General features: G+C 33.3%; 2 protein-coding genes across 3 annotated transcripts in view; one reads left to right on the top strand and one right to left on the bottom strand.

Moving 5' to 3' along the window:
• The first annotated feature begins 1279 nt into the window (after nt 1-1279).
• LOC145260420 (CDAN1-interacting nuclease 1-like) lies at nt 1280-4525 on the top strand. The gene has a single exon (XM_080118405.1). It carries the CDS (start codon nt 1508-1510, stop codon nt 2342-2344), a length of 837 nt encoding a protein of 278 aa, XP_079974531.1. The 5' UTR covers nt 1280-1507; the 3' UTR covers nt 2345-4525.
• A 6173-nt stretch (nt 4526-10698) lies between these two features.
• Nucleotides 10699-25558, bottom strand: part of LOC145260418 (uncharacterized) — a 40292-nt gene continuing 25432 nt past the window's right edge. For both annotated transcript variants that reach the window (XM_080118403.1, XM_080118404.1), the window contains exons 5-19: nt 22536-22677; nt 22208-22312; nt 20859-20944; nt 19881-20012; nt 19220-19384; nt 18291-18464; nt 17145-17303; nt 16217-16390; nt 15070-15228; nt 14568-14610; nt 14106-14302; nt 13442-13484; nt 12961-13157; nt 11976-12093; nt 10699-11134 (exon numbers count right to left, since the gene is read on the bottom strand). In XM_080118403.1, coding sequence (XP_079974529.1) covers nt 11115-11134; nt 11976-12093; nt 12961-13157; nt 13442-13484; nt 14106-14302; nt 14568-14610; nt 15070-15228; nt 16217-16390; nt 17145-17303; nt 18291-18464; nt 19220-19384; nt 19881-20012; nt 20859-20944; nt 22208-22312; nt 22536-22677 — 1914 coding nt within the window. In that variant the 3' untranslated portion in view covers nt 10699-11114. The remainder of the gene's footprint in view (nt 11135-11975; nt 12094-12960; nt 13158-13441; nt 13485-14105; nt 14303-14567; nt 14611-15069; nt 15229-16216; nt 16391-17144; nt 17304-18290; nt 18465-19219; nt 19385-19880; nt 20013-20858; nt 20945-22207; nt 22313-22535; nt 22678-25558) is intronic.

Below are 25558 nucleotides of genomic sequence, written 5' to 3'. Positions count from 1 at the left end.
AAGTCTGGAAACTTATTTAAGGCACCTCGTGAATTGATTAAAGAGACTCTTTTAACGTAAAATACTAAGTCTTTGGTACTTGTCCAGAATTCTCCCTATATTAAAAAAGCAAAAATAAAGAAAAATCTGTAAGGTGTATGTATGTGCCTGTGACGAAACGAAAATATCATATTAAAAAAACCATGTAAATTGATTTTATACAGAAAATCATTAATGGTAATTTGTAGGCATTACAACATAAATTTGGCAAGTTTCAATTATTCTTGAGTTATCTCCCTTTACTTCTTGACTTTGTTTTTAGGATAGCAAACAAGACAGCCTGTCTTTGCTTACCCATAAAATTTGATTTTTTTTTTCTGGAATATGATATTTTCATTTCATCATGGGTACGTATATCATACAGATTTTTCTGTATTTTTGTTTTTTAATGTCAGGAAATTCTAGAACAAACCAAGTATCTATCCAAAATCTAAAACTATTCATGATAATGTTCCGATTGCTGCTTTACAGATGGGAAGATGGTGACAATGCAGAAAATGTCCCTTCTAATTATCTTTCTTTCAGATAACATAGTCATCATGAAACTCGTGACCTATTTTTAATATAATTCATAATAAAGTGTTTTGTAAAAAGAAATGAGTATTCATAAAAATTGTTATTTGTTATTAGAGGGAAAGTCTAATATGGAAATATTGAATAAACCAAAATTTGTTTTTAACTTTATTATTTCAAATGTTCACTAAAAAGATTCCTCTGTGATGTGAAGTTACTTCACTACGTGCATGCACACGCAAACGCATAATGTAAGAAAACACCACTGAAGGCAGTGAAATGGCGTAAAAGAGTCCCAGGTTCCAGGGGTTCATACCATGCAACTGGTAAATTTGCGGCCGATTTGATTATCAGATTCATTGTTAGCGACCTTGAATACCGCTATTGAACCAAATTAAAGTGGTCGGTGTTCTGTTGTAGCGTAAGGTAACATTTACCAAAACAGTTTTCAAAGACAATTAGTGAAAATTGAATTTTGCTAAATTGACCTAAGATTTGCAAAAATTTCAGTACCTCCTTTGTTACGATTCAAACTTATGTTCCTTTTCTTTTTTTTTTTTTTTTTTTTGCAAAACTCACTAATTTTTTTCGGAAATTATTTTAATAACAATCTAGTCCTTACATTTAAAAAAAAAAAAAAAAAGAAAGAAAGAAAAAAAAAAAGGTTACAGAAGAAAATCGTATGAATAAACCGAACTACATTATTTGTATTTTGAGATAATACTGATCAAAAATTCTGAAGGACATTTTTATTGCTAAACACCGGTTTACCGATTATCTCCCTTCACAAACTCCCGGTTATTTTAAAGATGGCGCTAAAATGAAACTGATTTTAATACAGTGAACGTACATCTTTTTAAATTTTTTATTTCACCTAAAACCTTGGGTGGAGTTCACATTTAATGGAGAGATACAGAAATACGGTTTTGACACGATAAGGGGAGGATTAACAAAGATGAAGCTCGAAGTATATAATCAAATCCTCCCGAAGTTAAAAGGTGTGAACGGACGAGATGAACTGGTCGAAATTAGCCATGGCTTTCCAGGTGTCAGTGTGGACACCCTCGGAAGTATCTACTCGCAAGAGGTTCAGAAGAAGATGCGACGGAACCACCATTATCATTATAGTGCCAGCCGGGTGGCCATGTACTACGAACGGTTTTTAGAAGCGAGAGAAAGAGAGGAGTCGCATATTTTGATACGGTTAGCGAGGGAAGCCGATTTCTCGCCGTCGCAACTCGCTCGCCTTATCCTGGAAAAACATCTGATGGTGACGGAGGACACGACCCACGTGCCAAAACCTCGGCTCTCCCAGCTGGTGAAGGAGCCCTACTTGATTGAGGACGACGTCCTATCGAACGAGGTCCTCGAGTGCAGCGCCGTCGACGACTGCTATGGACCGTTCGCCGACTGCATCAAGCACGCCATTGGCTACGAGCACGAATTCTACCTCAAGAAGAAACTTGACTCCCTCGGCCTTCCTTACATCGGGGAGGAGATCATGAGAGAAACGGGTTACGATAAGACTCCCGACATTAAGCTGGAGATACCGATCGCGGTGGACGGGTTTGTGGTGAACTGGATTGAAAGTAAAGCATTGTTCGGCGACGAATTCAACCACGACATTTATCTGCGCGAACAATATTGGAGTTATTGGAACCGATTCGGTGCTGGAATGGTTATTTATTGGTTCGGCTTTATCGAAGAACTCGACACAAATAAGGAAAAGGGGATCATTTTACGGGATGATTTCCCACAAGACTTCATCAGTTTTGATCCGTCCAAGTGTTGATAAGACAAATATATTTTGTATAAACTATACCCTTTGCCTTCTCCCTCCCTCCTTCCGTACTGGTAAAAACAAAATGGGGGGGGGGGCTTTTAGGTACTGGTGCATATTACGAACCGGATTTCTGTAAATGTCCGCTCGGGCTCGACCAGAACCTGACGTAAACCGCCGGAATATGCAGAGTGCCGATCAAATCTTAAATGCGAGGAAACCCGATCAAACTATAAAACGGTAGGAAACAAAAATTAACATCGAATACCAATTATAATTTAAAAAAAAAATGGAAAACAAATTAAATATAACAAAACAACCAACCGTATGTTTCATGAATAAATATTTTATTTTTTGTTTAAATAAGTAGATGCATTTTTGTACTTGTGCAGTTTAGCAAAGACATTAAAAACTACGGCACTTCTGCATGACATGAGCCGACTGAGACGAGTTATCTACCCCTGTTCTTTGAATGAGAAATGCCTTCTACCGGCCGTTCTGTGAATCTCAAATATAAACAAGTGTATCCGAGAACGCAAAAATATATAATAACGCAAAAATATATGAAAAGCAAAACATTTATTGTATAAAAAAATATAATTTTAATGTTTTTAATATTATTTCTTTTTAATGGGTGATTTATAACTGGAAATAAAATAAATGTTTAAAACATGAAACATAGATTGTTTTTAGAATTATTTGGGGGGGGGGGTTTCCTGTAAGATTGTATGAAATGTAGCAACGTATAATTTTTTTTTTTTTTACATTAAGATTGTATGAAAATATATCAAAATATAAAGTTTTAGTTTATCAATGTAGCAAAATATAATTTTAAAAACATTTATAGAGGTTTTTGCATGAACTTTTAGAAAGGTACGAGTTATCGACCTCTGTTCTTGAATGAGAAACGCCCTCTATCGGCCGTTCCTGAAACTAAAATACACACATTCGCCTCATGACACTGTCGTACAGGAGTGCCTTTGTTTTTGTTTTTTGTACAGAAAGATTGTATTAAAATGTAGCAAAATATAATTTTAGTTTGAACGCACTTTCAGAAAATGGAGTTATCGACCCCTGTTCTTTGACTGATAAGTGACATCTGTCGGCATTTATTTATTGAAACTAAAATACACACATTCGCCTTCTGTCACTGACATGAAGAAGTGCCAATTTATCTCCGTTTTTTAATTTAATTGCTAAAGTGCATGAGCCCTTTTTTTGTGTGTGTAATTAAAATCTAAGGGTTGATTGCATCTTACACACCAGTTATTATTTGGGGATGGGGGTAGTTTTGTTTTTGGATTAGGTTTTGGGGTTAGGATTTTATTTTTGGTTAGGATTTAGAATCTGCTTCGGCGTCTGCAATATTTTATTTAGGTTGGTGTAATTCATTGTCGCATACGTCATTGTTATGCCTGATTAACATTTAAAAAAAAAAAACTTTTTTTCGTCTTCCAGTTTATCAAAAGTCGTCTGCTTTGCTCCGTATTGGCTAACAACCACATCTGTTATTGCTTTGTTATACAATTGAGCAAATAATAATACAATCTTATTTTTCCATTGGCAATGTGGAGGGAGGGGGGGTGAAATTTTACCAGATTTTATTTATGTAACAACGAAACCAATACAGTTGTGTACACAATATAAAAATACAATTTGTAGTCGGAATTCACTTTTAACGGTCCATAAAAGCTGATTGTAAATATTAACATTCTAGATCAAAATATATTATAAAAACTGTCAATGTAAGACAGTGTACCGGCCGTACCGCACCGCTGAGAATTGTGTAAAAATATTTTCTGAGGGTCAATGAATGTTTTCGCTCACCTGCTGATGTATAATGGGGGTTTACATCAAGGTTTGTAATGTTATTAGGTGCAAGCCACATGTCGATTTGATGCTTGACCGATATAATATTAGGAAAGACCTATGACAGTTAAAGATTTTATTTTTTTAACTCCCAAAATTAAGGAACTATGACTGAAATTTTTAGCAAAAATCAGAACTTTCTAATCTTAATGAATTTTTCAGTATTTATGAGTTAAAATATAAATTTAACATATTGTAGTAAAAAAAAAAAAAAAAAAAAACTTATTAGGTCTCAATTCATTTCAAGGATGAAAAACATCTAATTATACCTGTTAGCTGAAAACGTTCATATATATTCTATATGAAAATACAACAATGTTTTCATATTTTCTATATTATAGATAAACTAACAGTTCAGCCCGGCTTTGCTCGGGCCCTTTGTACTGTTCATAACTATGTGCATATATATATATATATATATATATATATATATATAAGCGAGATAAGACACTGATAGAATTCAGATGAAAAATCCTGATAGATATTACTTGAAGTAATACTTTCAAACTCTTTTCGTATAATTATTTTCATATAATTATCCACAACCACTCAAAAAAAACTATTTTCAATAATTGTGCTGTTTTCAGCAAATTAAGCATCCTTTCACGGCTGAATATTTTGCTAACCGCGTCCTCTGATGATATGAGCCATTATTGAAAATCCATGGATTAAGGAAATTAACATAACCCCTTCTATATATTCTTTTGTCAAACAATAATTTCTTAATTCGAATATATGTGTCTATATGTTGTTTTTTTTCAGAATTTAAAATTTAACTACCAAACTAATATATATATATATATATATATATATATATATATATATAAAAAGTTTGACTCATGTCCAGGTAACCTACATCTAAAATTTCAAGTGTTTTGACCCAAAATTAGTGGAGGAGTTTGGTAGAGTCTGCAATCGTCAACTCTTTCAACTTTGACCCCTTGGAAACCAAATTTTTTGCCTAAAAACTGATTAAAAAGCTTGCTGCATGTCTGAATACCCTTTATGTAAAATTTCAAATGTTTAGATCCAAAATTGGCTGAATAATTTGCTAGAGACCACAAAGGTAAAAACTTTTGGACTTTAACTTCTTGGCAGCCAAATTTTCAGCCAAAAACCAATTAAAAAGCTTGCCCTATCTCTGAATACACTTTATGTAAAATTTCAAATGTTTAGACCAAAAAATAGCTGAGTAATTTAGTAGACACTGCAGAGGTCAAATTTTTTTTACTTTGGACCTCAATTTTGATCCCTTAACATTTAATGTTTTGAGCTTAAATTAAATTAAAATGTTTGATCCATGTCCAAGTAACCTACATCTAAAATTTCAAGTGTTTAGACCCAAAATTAGCGGAGGAGTTTGATTGAGTTTTCAAAGGTTAAATCATTGAACTTTGACCTCTTGACAGCCAAATTTCTGGCCGAGAACCGATTAAAAAGATTTTCCCAAATCTCCATGCCCCTTATGCCAAATCTGAAGTCTAGACTGAAAATTGACAGAGTAGTTTGGTAGTGAAATGTACACACACAGAGAGACAACTTCACTTTTATAGATATACTAGCATTTCAGCTCGGGTGTTTGGAGGTGTATGTTCAGCAAAAAAAAAAAATGTAGTAGTAGAAAGGCAGGCTCGAAGCCGTACCGCGAAGGAGGAAAAGAATGGGAAGAAACCGTGACGTTTTTGTTGAACGTAACATTACGACCACCGCCAAACTGGAAGTGATGTAGGTTTAAATTAAGGCTAGACAATCGAAAAGAGGGGATGACTTTCAAAAATAGCGGCAAAAAAGTCACCCCTCCCTGTTGAAAAGTGCCTAGTTGAAGGTGAAAACATTAATGCTTTTCGATATTTGTCGTCTGAAAGTCGAGCTTAAAAACGATACTGATCTTGTGAAAATTCGTTGCCTCTGTCGAAAGTTTTAGACAGACATGCAAACATACATACACACATTTATATATTGGTAACTCAAATTTTCAACCCAAACCGATTAAAAAGCTTGCCCTATCTCTGAATACCCTTTATGTAAAATTTTAAATGTTTAAACCAGAAATTGTCTGAGTTATTTGGTAGAGACCGCAGCGGTCAATTTTATTTTTTAACTTTGACCCCTATTATGACCCCTTAACATTTATTGTTTTGGGCTCAAATCAAGTTATTAAGTTCCATGTCCAAGGAACCTATATCTAAAATTTCAAGTTTTTAGACCCAAAATTGTCGGAGGAGTTTGGTAGAATTCTCAAAGGTCAAATCGTTGAATTTTGACCCCTTAACAACCAAATTTCTGGCTGAAAACCGATTACAAAGATTTTCCCAAATCTCACTACCCTGTATATCAAATTTCGAGTTTGTAGACTGAAAATTGACAGATATTGAGTAGGAAAATGTACACAGACAGACAGACACTTTCACTTTTATAGATATATAGAAAGATTTTGTATTTTAAAGGGAAATAACTCTTGCTAATCTTGATTAAATTTGCAGTATTTATAAGTTAAAATGCTGATCTAACATATAGTAGTACAAAAAGCTGTTTAGGTCAAGTTTTCATTTCAAGGGCGAAAAAGGTCTAATTAACTTGTTAGATGAAAACTAGGTACATACAATTTCATGGTGGGAACTGTTAGTGCCCATGATTTGGAAAACCAACTTATAATTTTCTTATAACTTTCCGGTTACTTTTAATGCTCTTCAAAGTGCTGCCATAGATGGTTGTGTCATCTGCATAAATGTCAATGAATGATTTTAGAATTTGATTTGGGAAATCATTGATGAACATCAGAAAGAGGGTGGGCCTAGAATAGATCCTTGTAAAAATAAATTATTGGGAAGCAATGCTTAAACCATTATTTACCTGCTAACCACTTTAGTAAGATTAGATATGAGGTAACTTTTGCCTTGGAGAGTATACTTTATCTTCAGAGGATCATTCTGAATTTACTTTAAAGTGTCAAACAATCATTGTATATAGAAGGATGCATATAAAGCGATTGTTGTTTTCTAACCATTTTAGAAACGGTACATTAGGTAGTCATCAACAATAACCATAACCTAAATAAGCATAACTCAATACATTGGTCTTACTTTGTAATATGACCTTATTTATAAATAGTCAAATGCAGAGTTATCTTCTCCTGTCAAATACTCGTCAAAATAACGTTTTTCATTAACATTTAAAAAATTGGAAAATCTATTATATAAAGAACGGTTGTCTGTGTGTATGTTCAGACTATGTGCTTCAGACTTTGCAAATCAATGACTACTTGTATAAACCTATCAGAGAGAAATGATTTGATGGTTGAGAAGACATTCTCAAATGTTTTATAGCTAGCAAGCTTGTGAAGCAAAACCGTGCACCAAATCTTATCAAAAACTTTTGATATATCAATATATATTGCTCTAGACTAACATCAGGAAAAATCACGTTTGCCAAACCAATATTCGTCAAATCACCAAAGTTAAGCAACAATGATCTTGGTCAGTACCAGATGAGTGACCATTTGGGACTTCCAGATGATGTATCTGCTCTCCGCTTATCTCAGCATTGTTTCCAGTCGTCCTGGACTTCTCCTTGCTATAGGACTCAAGCAGTGGCGATTCAGGAGAGGTGTGGTTGGGATTGGGCAACGCTTGCCACATAATTACACGTGCAGCTGCCACTACAGGGGTAATCTTTTGTTTTTTAAGATTGAACGAAGACATCAATATTAGTCTAGAAACAAAGTCTCCATAAATAGATTCACTTATCTTATGTGATATTACAGTCAGCATATCAGGAGACTGCTTCATCTATTATGGGATACAGAAGACTGATCTCCAATATTTTAAAATACTGGGCAGACTGACACAGTTTTCCAAAATTATAAGAATCATTTCTCTTTTAAACAGCTTTTGAGAACAGGAGCTAGTTTCAATTAATGCTTTTTTAATTAATATGATTGTAATGTTGTCAGAACATCAAGATTTTTGGTCAAGTTTGGCATCAAGGTTCTTGATGAGTTTGGTAACATTCCACAAAGATATATGAATGTCATTTTTTTTTTTTTTTTTTTTTTTTTTTTTACAAGGTGGTCACCACTTATCAAGGCCCAGAAGCCACTCAGGGATAAGGGTTATTGTAAGTACAGTACATTAGATTGGATATTTAAAGTGTCTACTTAAGGGGGCGGTTCATCAGGAATTTGTTTATGTTGGACTTGAAGATAAAGAAGCTTTGTACATGGAATCTACGTTTTGATTTAGGCATGGATAAAGAGTGGGGAAAGTTTTTGACAGTGGATTCAGCTGGACGGGTGTTTTTCATAAAAGATTGGCGAGGGGGGACCAGAAATTGGAGTTCAGACGAGCACCTGCCATGGAAATAACGATAAAACAAAGATAGGCTTGCAACGTCTTTTCTGTGGGAGAGAGGTTGCAGGGAAGAGAAAAGGGCATCCCCCACTAAGCCACGAAGTCTATTTTGTACTCTGTCAAAGCAGGATAGGCTGTTTTTAGCAGCTCCTGTCCAGATATGGCAACAGTATTCCATCCTTAGACGTACTTGGCTTTTATATAGATAGAGAATTGCATCAGTAATGAGATATCTTCTGGAGCGGTAGAAGGATCCCACCATCTTTCCAGCGACCTTGGCAACAGACTTGATGTACGTGTTCCATTTCAGATCAGAAGTGAAGGTCAAGCCCAGAAGCTTGTCAAAACATAGGGCTTCTCCTAGACGAGAGCTATCCATTTCAATTGATGCCAGATGGAGATCAGAGCGTTGATGATGTAAAGATAGGAGTTTGGTTTTAGATGCATTAAAGGTAACCAGCCACGTCTTCCCCCACTGAACCACTCGTTCGAGATCAGAGGAGAGAGAATCAGAGAGAGCTTTGTCATTTACAGTCTTTGATGTGTTGCTGTAGATGGTCGTGTCATTAGCATAGATGTTAACGAATGATTTAAGTATGTGTTTAGGGAGATCATTGTTGTAGATCAGGAAGAGAGTTGGGCCCAGAATGGACCCTTGAGGGACTCCAGCATTAATACTGCAGGCCTCTGATTTTTGTCCATCAACCACTACTCTTATGAACCTATCAGAGAGAAATGATTTAATGATAGAGAATATTTCCAGTTATACCGTAGCTGGAGATCTTGTGAAGTAGGCCTTTATGCCATACCTTATCGAAGGCCTTTGATATGTCAAGAGCAATTGCTCTGGAAAGGAAGCCTTTGTCAAGAGATTCACTAATCCTATGAGATATAACCGTTAGCACATCTGCGGTAGATTTTGCAGAACGGAAACCATATTGTGTGTCACTAAGAAGGTTATTTCTGCTGAGGTGGTTGACTATTTCTCTATTTAATATGGATTCCAGCAACTTACTCATGACACACAGGAGACTTATTGATCTGTACTGAGAGGGAGATGACTTATCATCTGAGTTCTTAAATACAGGGCATACTGATGAGGTTTTCCAGGCTGTTGGAAAGCACTTCTCCTTAAGGCAACGTTTAAACAGTTTCGTAAGTATGGGAGACAGTTCTGGTTGAAGCTTTTTTAACACTATAATTGGGATGCCGTCAGGGCCAGTAGCTTTACTGGAATCAAGGTTCTTGATTAGCTTGGCGACATTTGTATGTTACCTAGCTTGTTCTGTGTTATAGGAAGAAATATGGGGAGTTGATGGCCTTCGTCGCATAGGGTAGAATTAGCTGCAAAGTTCTTGGCAAATAGTTTGGCAAAATCATGACAGAACCTCCCCTCATCGTCCCTCTTATTTGAGTAGGTCAGCCATTCCACGTTATGGACGTTGAAGTCACCACAGATGTGGATGTTAGCCGAGGGGTGTGCAGACAGGATGTGGTCTATTTTCTCAGATATGCTGTTAAAGAGAGTAACTCCGCTGTTGTGGGGCCAGTAGAGGGCAAATATAAATGTGGTGTAAGCAAGTGCAACCCGGAAGCACATATAAGATAAATTAGGATCTTCTCTAGAGATATCCTTGCCACATGGGGAGCCATCTTTAATGTAGGCACATATTCCATGCCCATGGCAATCTTGGGGTTCAGATTTAGATGTTAAGTTAGAGTATCCGTTAATTATGAACTCATCTAGGGAAGTGGTCGGCCCTATTCCAGTTTCGCTTAGAAAGAATATGTTCGGTGTTGTCTCCTGTAATTGTGTTTCAACCTCTGGAAGGTTAGAACGTAGACCCCTGATGTTGGAGAAGGAGACATGGTAGTAGGAGTCTACGTTGGAAGATGGGGTTCTAGATTTAGAGTGTTTACAGTTATAGAATGAAATTCAGGATGTAGGTGAGCCTGGTCACGGCTCTATTTACTTGCCAAAACCTGTAAGAGTCATTCTAGATTTAATAGAACTCTTTCGTATTTTCTTTAACTTTTTTGTTTAAAAGGAAGTAAAAAAAAAAAAAATGAGAAGAAAATCCAGAAAAAGTGAATTGCAGATAAAAATCAGAAATGCATTAAAAAATTTTGTGTAAGTGAAGAAAACAAACAAAATGGAATTTGTTATAATTAATTTATTTCTTTATTTTAACGTATTTACAACAACATTAAAAAAAAATTAACATTTTGGCAATAACATAAGATTGTAACTTTTTTACAACAGCATATAACATTTTAAGGTTTTTATAAGATTTTAAAATATCTATAACTTATAACATGATAAGATTGCAACGTATTTACAATATCATAAAAAATACCATTTCAGTAGCATTTGTACCTGAGACAAAAATATCCACTGAACACAAATAAAAAGTGGATTCAACAGCAATCAACAATACCAAAATCTAAGTCAAATATGAAAAATTGAATTGAAGTTAAATTTCCAAACCGATCAAATATGATAGAATGCAACAATCAAAGCAAAAATGAATGATCGGCTCAACATCTTCTTCTCTTCTGAGTATTTATTGCTTTTTGCTTGGAACTGAAATGAAGAAGGAAAAAAGAATAAGAAATAGAAAAAAAAAAACAGAATAAAAAAACAAAAATAAATAAACATTAAGACGATGGAGGAGGAGGAGGAGGAGCATCGCTCTCACATTTTTAAAGTCCAATAAATTGAGGAAAAGGCATTACAAATAAATTGCTTTTTTAGGATAATTAGAGACCTATTTGAATTCCTGAAGAGAGAGTTTGGTCCGTCAGTCTTAAAAGAGTCTCAACGTTTAAGTTCACCTAAATTAATTCTAGCTTTTACTATGCTTTCTTTGAATATTTTTGCATAGAAAATTCAATTACTGAATTATCCTCAAGTTTAATTGAGATGTGTAATATATCTTATCCTGTTCTATCATTTTAATTACAAATTCTGAAATGAAAATTTTATGCGGTCTTCAAAAATATACTATTACTAGAAGAACACCTATTCTGTTTATATATATATATATATATATATAAAATAGAACCCTAGGATACGGTATTATTCCATTCTGGGGTTGGAATTGTAAGGTGAAATCACCGTATGGCGAGGCCTAAGCAAAATGTTATACAGTACATATTAAAAATTAGTAACAAAATACAATCCAGTATATAATACACATGAATAAAGTCAAATAACATTATAAATAACACTGTAAGGCGGGGCAAATTCTGCAACCAGGGGCCTGAAAAAACATTGTATTCCACATCATAACCTGAAAAAAACGATATATATATAAGGAATTGTGAGGAAGGAACAAAGAGAGACAGACAGAAACTGGTAAGAAAGAGAAAGAAAACGAATGAGAGGGTGATTAAAAGAAACTGATGAGAATTTTAAATCTCACCTGTTGAAGAACGACTTGAGCTTTGTTGGTCCAAGTTTGATGCTGCTGAATATGGGGATGGTTGCTGTGACGTCCCTGCTGAATCTTGCCCCATGGAAAAAGAACTTGATTGTAAAGTCTGTGATAAAAAATAGAAACAGATTTTATTTTAATTTGACGCATGAAACAAATACTCCCTAAATCAGGTTTGCTAATACTAGTTTAGTTTATTTGTAGGTAGTAACCTACAAGCAAACGAGTATTATCTGTTACTTGGTTGGATTGACGTCGACAAAACTGACAGCTACATCAGGTAGGCTATTGTTTGTCTGATGGATTCAGTGTGTGGACTTCCAAAAACACCAAAAGCAAAATCTGTTAATAGGAATATTTCATAAAATCTTATTATATTTTATAAAGATTTTATTAAAATTTATTGAAATTAAAAATAAAAGTTATATGTGAATATTCTGTATTAGATACGTTTTTTTATGTTTGACTTTAGCCAAACAGGCTCACAGGAAGTGTTGGGGGACTTTGCTTGACGATAACCAATTTATTTACATGCAGACAAGGCGACTGACTATGGCAGCATTTTGAAGAGCATTAGTAATGAAGATCTTATTCTTTCTTTTCTGATCTGGAGCTTATGGTTGGGTCAATAAATTTAACACATGTAAAGTTTATTTTCTTTAATTCATATAATTCATCACTTTCAATCCTCTCATAATGTTCATCATTATTCAATTGACAATATATTCATGTAATTAACACATTTTCCAAGTGAGTAAAAATTTTTTGACTTCGACAATCTTTCAAGGAACAACCTTGTAACTGATTGTCAATGAAAGAATGGGCGTGTCTTTGTGGTTGCTAATATCTATTTTGTAAATTGTTAATAAAAATTAAAGATTTCTGTGCAAATCAAATTAATTTAACAAAACTGATGTCAATCATAAAAAAAAAAAATGAAAACGAAAAATGTTAAAAAGAAAGAAAAACTTACTGAACTAAAGAGTAGGTTTTGAGATGGAGCCGGAAGTGTGTTTGTCCATTGATCAATTCTGAACGGCTCTGGAGGTGTGTAGGTGGCAGATGTTGAAGATGTACTTGGAGAATTTGTGAAAGTGTTTCTTGAAGACTGTTTAAATGGACGTGTCCACGACTTTATTGGTTGGGGCGTTTCAGTTGATTCTATTGAAGCTGAAAGATCATAATAAAATAAACATTTGAGATCTGTTTAACAGGTAAAATAATTAGAAAGAAATTAATGAAAATAGAAATAGAGATAGAAATTATCTACAGAAGAAGAGAGGGGAACTAGAGAGAAAGGATAACTCGGAAAAAAGAGAAAGAAAAAAGTTCATATGAAAGAAAAGGAACACAGAAGAGAGAGAGAGGGGGTACTAGTAAGACAGTGAAACAATAGTAATAGAGAGAGGCAGAGAATGAGAAAAATCTTGATGAGAAAAAGTTGTAAATCTCACCTGTTGAAGTTATCGGCATAGAAAAACAACTGGGTTGGAAAGTCTGCAATAAAAAAAGAAACAGATTTTATTTTAATTTGAGGCATGAAACAAATAATCCCTTGACGACAAAATGTGACGACTTTATTAAAGAATAATGAAAATATCAAAACTCACTTAAAAAGTAGATTTTACTTTTTAAGTGAGTCACAGAATGGAAAGCTCAGGAGGAACTCCTTTTCACACTTTGTATTTACTCTCTTTGAACTATGAATACTCTCCATTATTAATGTTGGAAATTCTTCATTTTCAATTGTAATATAATGTCATTATTTCATGTTTTTTTATATTTAAAGGAACAAGATCTCGATTTTTTTTTAACGTTTTTATATTTCAATTATTTAATCTTACATTATTGATTGTTTATTTAGTAGTCAACATAATTTTAAAAATAGAAAATGATAATTAAATAAAATAAGGTTTACTAATACTAGTTTAGTTTATTTGTAGATATTAACCTACAAGTAAACTAATATTATCTGTTACTTTGTCAGGTTGTTATCGACAAAAATGGCAACCACATCAGGTAGGTTATTCCTATGCAAGACAAATCAATTTAGCAAAACTGATGTCAGTCAGAAAGAAAAATGAAGACAGAAAATTGTTTAAAAAAAAAAAAACTTACTGAACTAAAGAGTGGGCTTTGAGATGGAGCCGGAGGTGTGTTTGTTCCTTGACCAATTCTGAACGGCTCTGGAGGTGTGTGGGTGGTGGGTGTTGAAGATGTACTTGGAGAGTTTTTGAAAGTATTTCTTGAAGACTGTTTAAATGGGCGTGTCCACGACTTTATTGGTTGAGGTGTTTTAGTTGATTTTATTTGAGCTGAAAGATTAATATAATAAAATTTGGAATCTATTTAACAGGTAAAATAATTAAAGAGAAATTTAAAAAGAGAGAAATAGAGATAGAAATTATCTAAAGGAGAAGGGAGGATAACTAGGAAAAAAGGGAAAGAAAAAAATGCATATGAAAGAAAAGGAGTACACAAGAAAGAGAGGGAAAGATATTAGTGAGAGAGAGAGAAAATAGTAATAGAGAGAGACAGAGAATGAGAAAAATCTTTATGAGAGAAAGTTGTAAATCTCACCTGTTGAAGTTGTCGGCATGGAAAAACAACTGGGTTGGAAAGTCTGCAATAAAAAAGGCAAACGAATTTCATTTTAATTTGAACCATGAAACAAATATTCCCTTTGCCACAAAATGTGGTGTCTTATTATAGACAGAGAAGAACGGTGAACAATAAGACGATTGAAAAAATAGGTTTAAAGCTCTTAAATTCGTACTAGAATTGTACACAAGGAAATATTTCTATATTTCAAGAAAATTTGTCAGATGGAAGATTTTTTTAAACCCAAAAATTGATCACTTGTAATAATTGTGCTGATTACAGTAGAATGCACATTAAAACAATTGTGGACAAACATGGATGCTGAGATTAGAACAAATTATATGGGACTGCCATTGTTTAGCTAAGGTTTTCTTTGAATTTTGCTAATAAAATGGTAATTCTGAGACAACCCAAAACAAATAATCAAAACTGTCAATAAAGAAAAAAAAAAAACAACGGCTTTAAAAGGAGGGAAACTTACTGAAATACAACTTGGGTTTTGAATTGAAACTGGAATCTTGATTTTAATCGGAGGAGAGAAAGTGAATACATCTGAAGATGATGTTGTGGCTGATGTCACTCGTGTGGAAGTAACTTTTGGAATCTTTGAAACTGGCAAACTAAATTGGACTCGCTTTTTCTGAAAAGCAAAAACAAATATTTGTTAAAAAAAAAAAAGAAAGTTTGTTAGAAAAGTCAAACAGTGTTTTTGAAAAAAAAAAAAAAAATGGGGAAATCTCACGGCACTTGAAACTGAACATTATGTCTGTATATAATTAAGTTAAATATTACAAGCAAGCTCTGACAATCAACTATAACAACATTTATCCATATGTACGTGAAAAAAAAAATCATTTTATTATTATTATTACATGAAAGTATATACGGCATAATCACATTGACACTTCGATTCTCATCAAATCACCAAAGTTAAGCAATAATGAACCTGGCTAGTATCAGATGGGTTACCACTTGAGTACACTAGGCACTGTATAAGGTGGCAGGGTTGTAGCATTTTCTCCATCAGAAGCAGTAAGGCATCACCTTTGCTAGTCAGTGGAAAACCATTGGGCAAGATCGAGTACCCACTTAACCGCCCGATCAGAGTATGTGAAGTCATGGGAGGCAGGTGATGGATGAACTCTTTAGAAACGTGATAGTTTCTTCCAGAATTGGTTAACTCTTCGTTGTGTTAGACAAATGATACAATGACTACATGCTCTGTATAAGCAATTCCCCTATAGCAATTAATTGCAACCTACTATAGGTACTATACTGCAAAGAATATCTTGGTGAAATGGTGTAAATGTAAGAACAAAACAATATCTAGATAGAGGGATCAACTGAAGCATTTTTTTTTTATATTGGCACTTCGGTTCTTGATGCATATAGAAGAAGATATGAAAAACTTTTATGATTTTCCTCATCAGCATAAAGACTGGATCAATTACAATTCAGATAATATCTAGCTGATATATGGTCAACCAAATCAACAACAAAACAATATCTAGATAGAGGAATCAAATGAAACATTTTCCCTATAATGAGGATCAACAAAACAATAATAAATATAGACAAATGACCAACAAGAAAAATGAAAGTTGAACAAAGTCTTTTTGAGAACTTACCGCTTTCGAAGTTGAACCTTTAGACAAAATCCCAGCTTTGAATGTAACTGAACAAGATGTTGTGGCAGAATATGTCACTGTTGTGGATGATATATTTGAAGAAGAATAAATAGGTGGACGACGTGTGATGGATGCGGGTGGTGAAAAAGTAAATTTCGGTTGAACTTGTTCTTCCTGAAAAACAAATAAAAATATTAATTATTATTTTGATATTTTGTTAATAGTAAAAAAAATGAAATACTTCATATCCTATAGAAATTGGAAAGCAACTTGAAAACATTTACATTGCCGAATATCATTTAAACTGGCTTTAAAATGCATTAATTTTTATCAACATTGAAATACTATAATAATTATTAAAACCCGGATGTAAATGTTAGAAGAACTGCCGATAATCATTTCTATTCCAATGATATTTTACTAATATTACAAAGAATTTTGATATTATCATATTGTATAATATGGCACATTGATTAACACAATTTTTAATGAGTGTGGTTTGGGATTTATAAGATGTTAAGGGTTGAATTGCACATGCAGAATCTACTTTGCATATTGAATATAAAATGCAGATTCCGAGATCAAGCAAACCAAATAAACAAAACTAATATGAACAAGAAAAAAGAAAACTTACTATATTCAAAGTTGAGCTTTGCAAAAAGATGTGATTTTATTGTGATTGGATTGGAGAAGTTGAACAGTTTCAGAGCTGTGCTAGTATTAGATGTAACACGAGTGAAATATGCTACAGTCAAATGTAATTCCTTTAGACATTAAAGAAAAGTGGAGGTGGACAATCCTTATATTGATGATGTCTATTTTGAATATTGCCAATGCGATGTAGATTCTGATGCAACCCAAAACAAATAACCAAACCTGATGTCCACAAGAAAACAAAGAAAATGGTTTGAAAAGGAGGCAAACTTACTGAACTACAACTTGGACTTTGACCCGAAATTGGAATCTTGATTTTAATCGGAGGGGAGAAAGTGAATACATCTGAAGATGATGTTGTGGCTGATGTCACTCGTGTGGAAGTAACTTTTGGAATCTTTGAAACGGGCAAAATAAATTGAACTCGCTTTTTCTGAAAAGCAAAAACAAATATTTGTTTAAAAAAAAAAAAAAAAAGAAAGTTTGTTAGAAAAGCCAAACAGTGTTTTTGAAAAAAAAAAAATGTGTGAATCTCACGGCACTTGAAGCTGAACATTATGTCTGTATGATTAAGTTAAATATTATAGGCAAGCTCTGACAATCAACTAAAACAACATTTATCCATATGTACGCGCAAAAAAAATCATTTTATTATTATTACATGAAAGTATATACAGCATAATCACATTGACACTTCGATTCTCACCAAATCACCAAAGTTAAGCAATGATGAACCTGGCCAGTACTAGATGGGTTACCACTTGAGTATACTAGGCACTGTATAAAGTGGCAAGGTTGTAGCACTTTCTCCATCAGAAGCAGTAAGGCATCACCTTTGCTAGTCAGTGAAAATCATTGGGCAAGATCGTACCCACTTAACCGCCCGATCAGAGTATGTGAAGTCACGGGAGGCAGGTGATGGAGGAACTCTTTAGAAACCTGATAGTTTCTTCCAGAATTGGTTAACTCTTCGTTGTGTTAGGCAAATGATACAATGGCTAAAACTACATGCTCTGTATAAGCAATTCCTCTATAGCAAGTAATTGCAACCTGCTATAGGTACTATACTGCAGAGAACATCTTGGTGAAATGGTGTGAATGTAAGAACAAAACAATATCTAGATAGAGGGATCAACTGAAGCATTTTTTTTTTATATTGGCACTTAGGTTCTTGATGCATATAGAAGAAGATATGAAAAACTTTTATGATTTTCCTCATCAGCATAAAGACTGGATCAATTACAATTCAGATAATATCTAGCTGATATATGGTCAACCAAATCAAGGACAAAACAATATCTAGATAGAGGAATCAAATGAAACATTTTTGCTACAATGAGGATCAACAAAACAATAATAAATATAGACAAATGACCAACAAGAAAAATGAAAGCTGAACAAAGTCTTTTTGAGAACTTACTACTTTTGAAGTTGAACCTTTAGACAAAATCCCAGCTTTGACTGGAATTGAACAAGATGTTGTGGAAGAAGATGTCACTGTTGTGGAGGATATATTTGAAGAAGAATAAATAGGTGGACGACGTGTTATGGATGCGGCTGGTGAAAAAGTAAATTTTGGTTGAACTTGTTCTTCCTGAAAAACAAAAAAAATATTAATTATTATTTTGATATTTTGTTAATAGTAAAAAAAATGAAATACTTCATGTCCTATAGAAATTGGAAAGGAACTTGAAAACATTTAAATTGCCAAATATCATTTAAACTGGCTTTAAAATGCCTTAATTTTTATCAACATTGAAATACTATAATAATTATTAAAACCCGGATGTAAATGTTAGAAGAACTGCCGATAATCATTTCTATTCCAATGATATTTTACTAATAATACAAAGAATTTTAATATTATCATATTGTATAATATGGCACACTGATTAACACAAATTTTAATAAATGTGGTTTGGGATTTATATGATGTTAAGGGTTGAATTGCACATGCAGAATCTACTTTGCATATTGAATATAAAATGCAGATTCTGAGATCAAGCAAACCAAATAAACAAAACTAATATAAAGAAGAAAAAAGAAAACTTACTATATTCAAAGTTGAGCTTTGCAAAAAGATGTGTGATTTTATTGTGATTGGATTGGAGAAGTTGAACAGTTTACGAGCTGTGCTAGCATTAGATGTAACACGAGTGAAATATGCTACAGTCAAATGTAATTCCTTTAGACATTAAAGAAAAGTGGAGGTGGACAATCCTTATATTGATGATGTCTATTTTGAATATTGCCAATGCGATGTAGATTCTGATGCAACCCAAAACAAATAACCAAACCTGATGTCCACAAGAAAACAAAGAAAATGGTTTGAAAAGGAGGCAAACTTACTGAACTACAACTTGGACTTTGACTCGAAACTGGAGTCTTGATTTTTATTGGAGGAGAGAAAATTAATACATCTGAAGATGGTGTTGTGGCTGATGTCACTCGTGTGGAAGTTGGAATTTTTGAAACGGGAAAACTAATATTGGTCTCAAATTGAACTCGCTTTTTCTGAAAAGCAAAAACAAATATTTGTTAAAAACTGAAAACTGAACAAAATGTTTTGAAAAAAGAGGAGAACTTACTGTGCTTCAAGGTGAACCTTATAATTCTGTAGATAATAAAATTCATAACAAAATTAACTTTATGATATTATAATCAAGCTCAGAAAATCAACCAAAACAACGTGTGTCCATACATATACGCATTTCAAAAACCCATATATTATTACTATTACATGAGATTATATATGGCCTAACCACGTCATCAAAGATATTTTGTTTTAACAGAACATGGGAAGTGGCTTGATAAAATCTCAAGTTAATCTGCATTAAAAAAAGGCGATGATATGAGGAAAACTTACTGCACTTATAATTCTGTAGATAATAAAATTTATGGCATAATTCAATTTATAATATTATAATCAAGCTCAGAAAATAAACCAAAACAATGTGTGTCACTATATACACGTATTTCAAAAAAGGCAATGATATGATGAGTTACTTACAGGCGTAGTATCTTCTGGGTCATTTTGGGGAGACTCAGAATCACTAGATTTCTGCACAAACTTTCGCTTTCTACAACTTGCAAGAATAACTTCAATATTAGCCGTCATTGCAGGGGTACTACATGACGGAACCTGACAAATATAAGAAAAATAAACAAAAATAAAAAAAAATGTTTTATTGCAATTAATTGAATTCTATTGGATCAAGATAACTTTGAAATATATATCTGCACCGCATCCCCCTTATCTTTTTTTGCAAAAGAACTGAAAGGAACAGTGTGAGGAAAAACATGGCAAAAATTGTAGATTTGGAACCAAAATCTGCTAAGATAAACTTGATAAGAATCGATTAATCTTGCTGTCTATTTATTAAACATGAAATGAAGTTGATTTTATTTCAATGTGTTTCTATATATGTACATAAAATAGATAATATCAGGCATTTGTGAAGGCAGAGTGGAGCATGACCATGTTAAAATTGTGAAAAATATTTAACCACAAGCCTAAACATAATACTTTCAATGATTCAAATTTATTTTGAAATCTAACTTTCTTAAAAATCAAACGTTCCAATGTGATTTTATATATGAACAAAAAATAGATAATATCAGGAATTTTAGAAGCAGAATAGAGTCAAACTGACCATGTTAAAAATGTGAAAAATATTTAATCACAAACATAAACATAATACTTTCAATGATTCAAATTTATTTTGAAATCTAACTTTCTTAAAAATCAAACGTTCAAGTCTTGCCGTTGTTTTACTTTGGTTTTGAACGAAAATAGATTTCAATGGTCAAATAAGGATGTTTTAATTCATAATATTTAATAATTATAATAATGGATGCCTTTAAAAGTAAAAGATAAAAAATGGATCAATTATTTATGGAAAAATTGTATTGTAGTTAAAGAATAATGATGCCCCATTCCCACTTGTCAAGAACAAATCCATCAAAGAGAACAAGTAAATCTGCTTACCGTGGAGGATTCCAAAAGAGGAGCTCTCATGCTGTGCATTCTTTGAATGTTTATACGGTCATCAGATTTATAAAACTCGGCTGAAACTTTAAAACAAATATTTCTTTGCTTAAAACGGAAAATAAAATCATTATCAAAGTCAGATGAATATAAAAATTTTTAGATGCATGATGCCTTTCTAAAATACTAATAGTAAACAAAAAAACTGAATGGTCCATTTCAATAACAGAAAGTTGCCGGTATCCCAGTGAGGAAAATGAAGAGTTGAAAGTTCTTTGGGCTGTCGGTCAGTAGTTATTTTTAGGCAAAAATCGTCAATTGTGGAGCATCAAGATGAAACTTATAAAAATTGCAAAACAAACACAAAATTGGTACAATGGAAGAATGAGTATAGTGAAACCTATCTTTTTCATTTCTGAACAAAACTTGGGATGCTTAGTAGGAAATATTTATTTCCTACTAAGCATCCCAAAAAAAACAAAAATATTTGTATAATTTAACTTTGTACTATTTTTGATCATCAAATTTTATATTTACATTATGATGTTGATTAATTGAAAACAAATTTATCTTTTAGACTCATAAAATACGAGTAAGGGGAGATAATTCAGATTGGTTTAGCATAAACATAAAAACACAAAATGTATAGAAAGGTTAGTTTTGTGTAAGAACAGAAGAAACAAATGCCTATAAATTTTAGTTTGATTCATAAATTATTTTGGAATTGAGAAAATCGTGTTTGAATTTTGCATGATTACAGAGTAATCACGGATGGTAACATTTTGTTTTTTAATAATTGAATAATTGTAGTCTTTGACATTTAAAAGTGATTATGAAGTCTTTAGGTTACCAGATAATAAGGAATTTCCAACTAGAATCAAGTTTCAAAAAGTAAAAGATAAATATTTTGCTTGATTTGTGCTCTGCAACCAAAGAAAGATATTATTCCTTTTTTTTTTTTTTTAACTGTGCAATGATTATAGCCCTTGTCACATAATTACATGTGCAGCTGCTCCTATAAGGGATATCCTTTTGTCTTTTAAGACTGAATGGAGACATCAATATTAGTCTAGAAACAAAGCCTCCAATAGATTCACTTATCCTATGTGATATTACAGTCAGTACATCAGCTGTTGATCTGTATGACAAAATACATATTGCTTTCACTAGATTGTTTGTAGATTGTTTTTTTTTTATTATTATTATTTTTTTTTACTTTGCCACGATTATAAGCAATGAACGAAATCTCAATTGAACAGAAATCATATGAAGCTTTTCACCAAATCATGCATAAATACAGAAAATTATGAATTCAATTTTTGTAAGAGAAAAGAGAATAAAATAGTTACCATTATCCACAACAGGGTTGGTAACGATAGTGGATCGTGGTTCCGGTGAGTCTTGATAGCTCTCCTGATTGGGTAACCCATATCCACTGTCAGAAGGACGTGGCTCTGTTGGTTGAAAATGAAAGAAAAAGATTATTTTTGATGATTTTGTACTTTTTTACCCAATGAATAAATATTAAATGAACAGAAAAAAAATCTTTTTTTTTTCCCCCCTCACCATCAATAAATGCACCAAATAAATAAAATTAAGGGATTAAAAAAAAAAAAAAAAAGCAGTATTTTATAAGAGATGTGAAGAGAAAAGAGAATAAAAAAAAAAAACAATTACCATTTTCCACAAAAGAGTCGGTATCGGTAGCAGATTGTGGTTCCGGTGAGTTCGGATAGCTCTCTTGATTGGTTAACTCATATCCACTGCCAGAAGGTCTTGACTCTACTGGATGACGATGACTTGGACCAGCTTCAGGAGTCTAAGAATATGATACAAGATCAAGTTTATATTAAAAATATCAGGAGAATATATAGAAAAGATACAACTAAAAAAGTAAATGTTCCAATCAGATGCGATGAAGTGGCTTACACTATCAGAACAATGTCCACTTCTTTCAAGAACGGTGACATACATTCAGCATGATATATCAAGAGCCCTTCTAAACATGTACCATCACAGGTTTCTAACATCTACTGCCTGGCTTACTCTGTACCAAACCTCTTGTTCTGAAACACTCATCACATCCACTTTGGACATTCAACAAAGCGATCCAATGTTTACACAACTTTACTATTTGACTGTCAACAATATCGCCTAATCTTTCTTGTCATCAGTTAACATTTGATATTTAAATAACACCACACTAAGTGACCCAATCCAACCAGCGAGATTTTTAAACATTGAATGGATAGTCCCAGCTCTCATCAACATCGCCAATCTTTCACGATAAACACCCATCTAGCTGAAACCACTGTCAAAAAAATTTTCCCCACTCTTTATTTGTGCCAAAACCAACACATAGATTCCATGAACAAAGCTTCTTTCTTAGAAGTGCATGCCTGTGGAATTCTCTTCCGTTTGCCAGTTTCCCACCTGACTACAACTTGGATGTCTTCAAGTCCAACATACACAAATTCCTGATGAACCGCCTCCTTAAGTAAGACACTTTATCAAATCTCTAATACTAACAATTACTACTATACTATCCCATTGATTACTGTATATGCAAATAACCCTTATCCCCGAGTGGCTTCTGGGTCTTGATAAATAGTGACTACCTTGTAAAAAAAAAAAAAAAAAGAAAAAAGAAAACATCGGTTTGATACTCAAAAAAAATCTGAAATGATCAATCTGAACTTTCATACTGAAGAGTTTAAGTGGGAAACAAACGACCTTCCATTTACTCTGTAAGTCATCTCTGTAACAGAACTGGATGATGTCATTATTTTTTGCTCATCTATCAGCCCAAATGTAGCAGTTTCAGCTTCACATGTCAAATCTATTAAACTGGAGCCCGTTGCAGTATGAGCAATGTTCACACAGCATTATTCAACTTGAAAAACTGCTTTTCAATATCTAAGCTTCTATTTACATTAACACAAGAATGTAACAGAGCGCATACGAGCGCATATGAAAATATCAGCAGCAGCCGAAGGATGGATGGCTAGCAAAGGTGTTACCATCATCAGCAACAGCAGCCGTTTTTAGCACATATGCAAATTGGCAAGTGAGTATTATCTATGCTCATGCAGCATTATTCTGCTTGAAGAACTGCTTTTCAATGCCTAAGTTTCTATTTACATTAGGAACTGAGGCATCTCAACAACACGACCAGGACACTTATGACCATGCACAATGCACTACACCCAAAGGACGATACTAACTGACTATGCGAAACGGAAAGATGGAGGAAGAGGACTAGTTTGTATAGAAGACCATGTGAATGACACAAAAGAATTAGAAAAACACATAACATAGAATACAGAAAAGGTAATGACCACAGTAAGAAAACTTGGAAAAATGAACAAAACAGATAAGGGAGGCTAAGAATAAGAAGAAAAAGAAAAATTGGAAGAAAACAGCTATGCAGACGATTCATAAAGATGTCAAAAGATGAGACAAACGAAAACACTTGGACATGGCTATGAATAGGACGCCTAAACAGAGAAACTGAATCCCTAATAATAGCCGCACAAAACACTGCAATTCAGAATCAACTATATCAAAGCAAAGATCAAGACACAAGAAAACAGCAAATGAAGACACTGTGGACAAAGAAACCAAACGATCAGCCACATAAGTGAATGCAGCAAACTAGCCCAAAAAGAATGTAACAGATATGATCAAGTGGGAAAGGCAATGCACTAGGAACTATACAAACAACTCCATTTCGCATACCCAGACAAATAATAGAAGCACAAACCGACAGCAGTACTTGAAAATGGAAAACTGCAACGAGACGTTTCGAGCCTGTCACTTCTCTATTATTTCTTTTCATGGTAAGTGCTTGACTGAACTTCAATCTATGATCTCCTCTTGTCAAATTTTCAAAAAAAACACTACTAGTTACAACCACTATATACAATTTCCTCCACTCTCTATTTGTTCCTTCATCTAAACATAATTCCATGAATAAAGCTTCTTTCCAAGATCTGCCCATCTGTTGAACACTGTTCTGCTGGCCTGCTTCTCGGTTGAATACAACATTAATCTGTACAAATTTCAGATCCAATGTAAACAATTTCTTGTTAAACCGTCCCTATAAATAATCGAGATCTACCCAATTCACACGATTAACGATTACTACATTGCAACCTTACATTCATTAACTCTTATCTTCAAGTGGCCTCCGGGCCTTGATAAGTGGTGTCATCCAAGTAAAAAAAAAAAAAAAAAAAAAAAAAAAATCACAAAATCTTATGAGACCTGAACTTACAAACAAATGTATCCAGACAAGCAAGAAGAACGGATGACATAATCATTAACAAGAAAAAACTTCTGCCTAGTCACAGATTTTACTGTTTTTCAACAGATCACGGGATCGTTTGGTAAAGAAAATACAATTACTTTCTTGGAGAATTAAAATAGAAAATAACTATCTATAGACATCTATCGCCTTACTGTGACCATTGTACTTTACATTGGCTACTCTTAAATAAGTAAATATGCGTGTTTAGCATAAATGCTTCTCCCGTTTTTAGGGTCAGCAGAAGGCTATTTGTTACCAGTGACTGTGTATTTAGCTATTTTACTTAGCAAAGATGCTTTTCCCATTTTAGGGTCAGCAGAAGGCTATTTGTTTCCAGTGTTTGGCTATTTTCCTGAATCTGTTGTCTCATCAACAAGAATTAATTTAATTT

The sequence above is a fragment of the Euprymna scolopes genome, chromosome 36 (assembly GCF_053919585.1).
Source record: "Euprymna scolopes isolate OS-2025 chromosome 36, ASM5391958v1, whole genome shotgun sequence".
Taxonomy (NCBI): Eukaryota; Metazoa; Mollusca; class Cephalopoda; order Sepiida; family Sepiolidae; genus Euprymna; species Euprymna scolopes.
The sequence above is the reverse complement of the archived record's forward strand: the minus strand, read 5'-3'. Positions and strand labels throughout refer to the sequence as shown.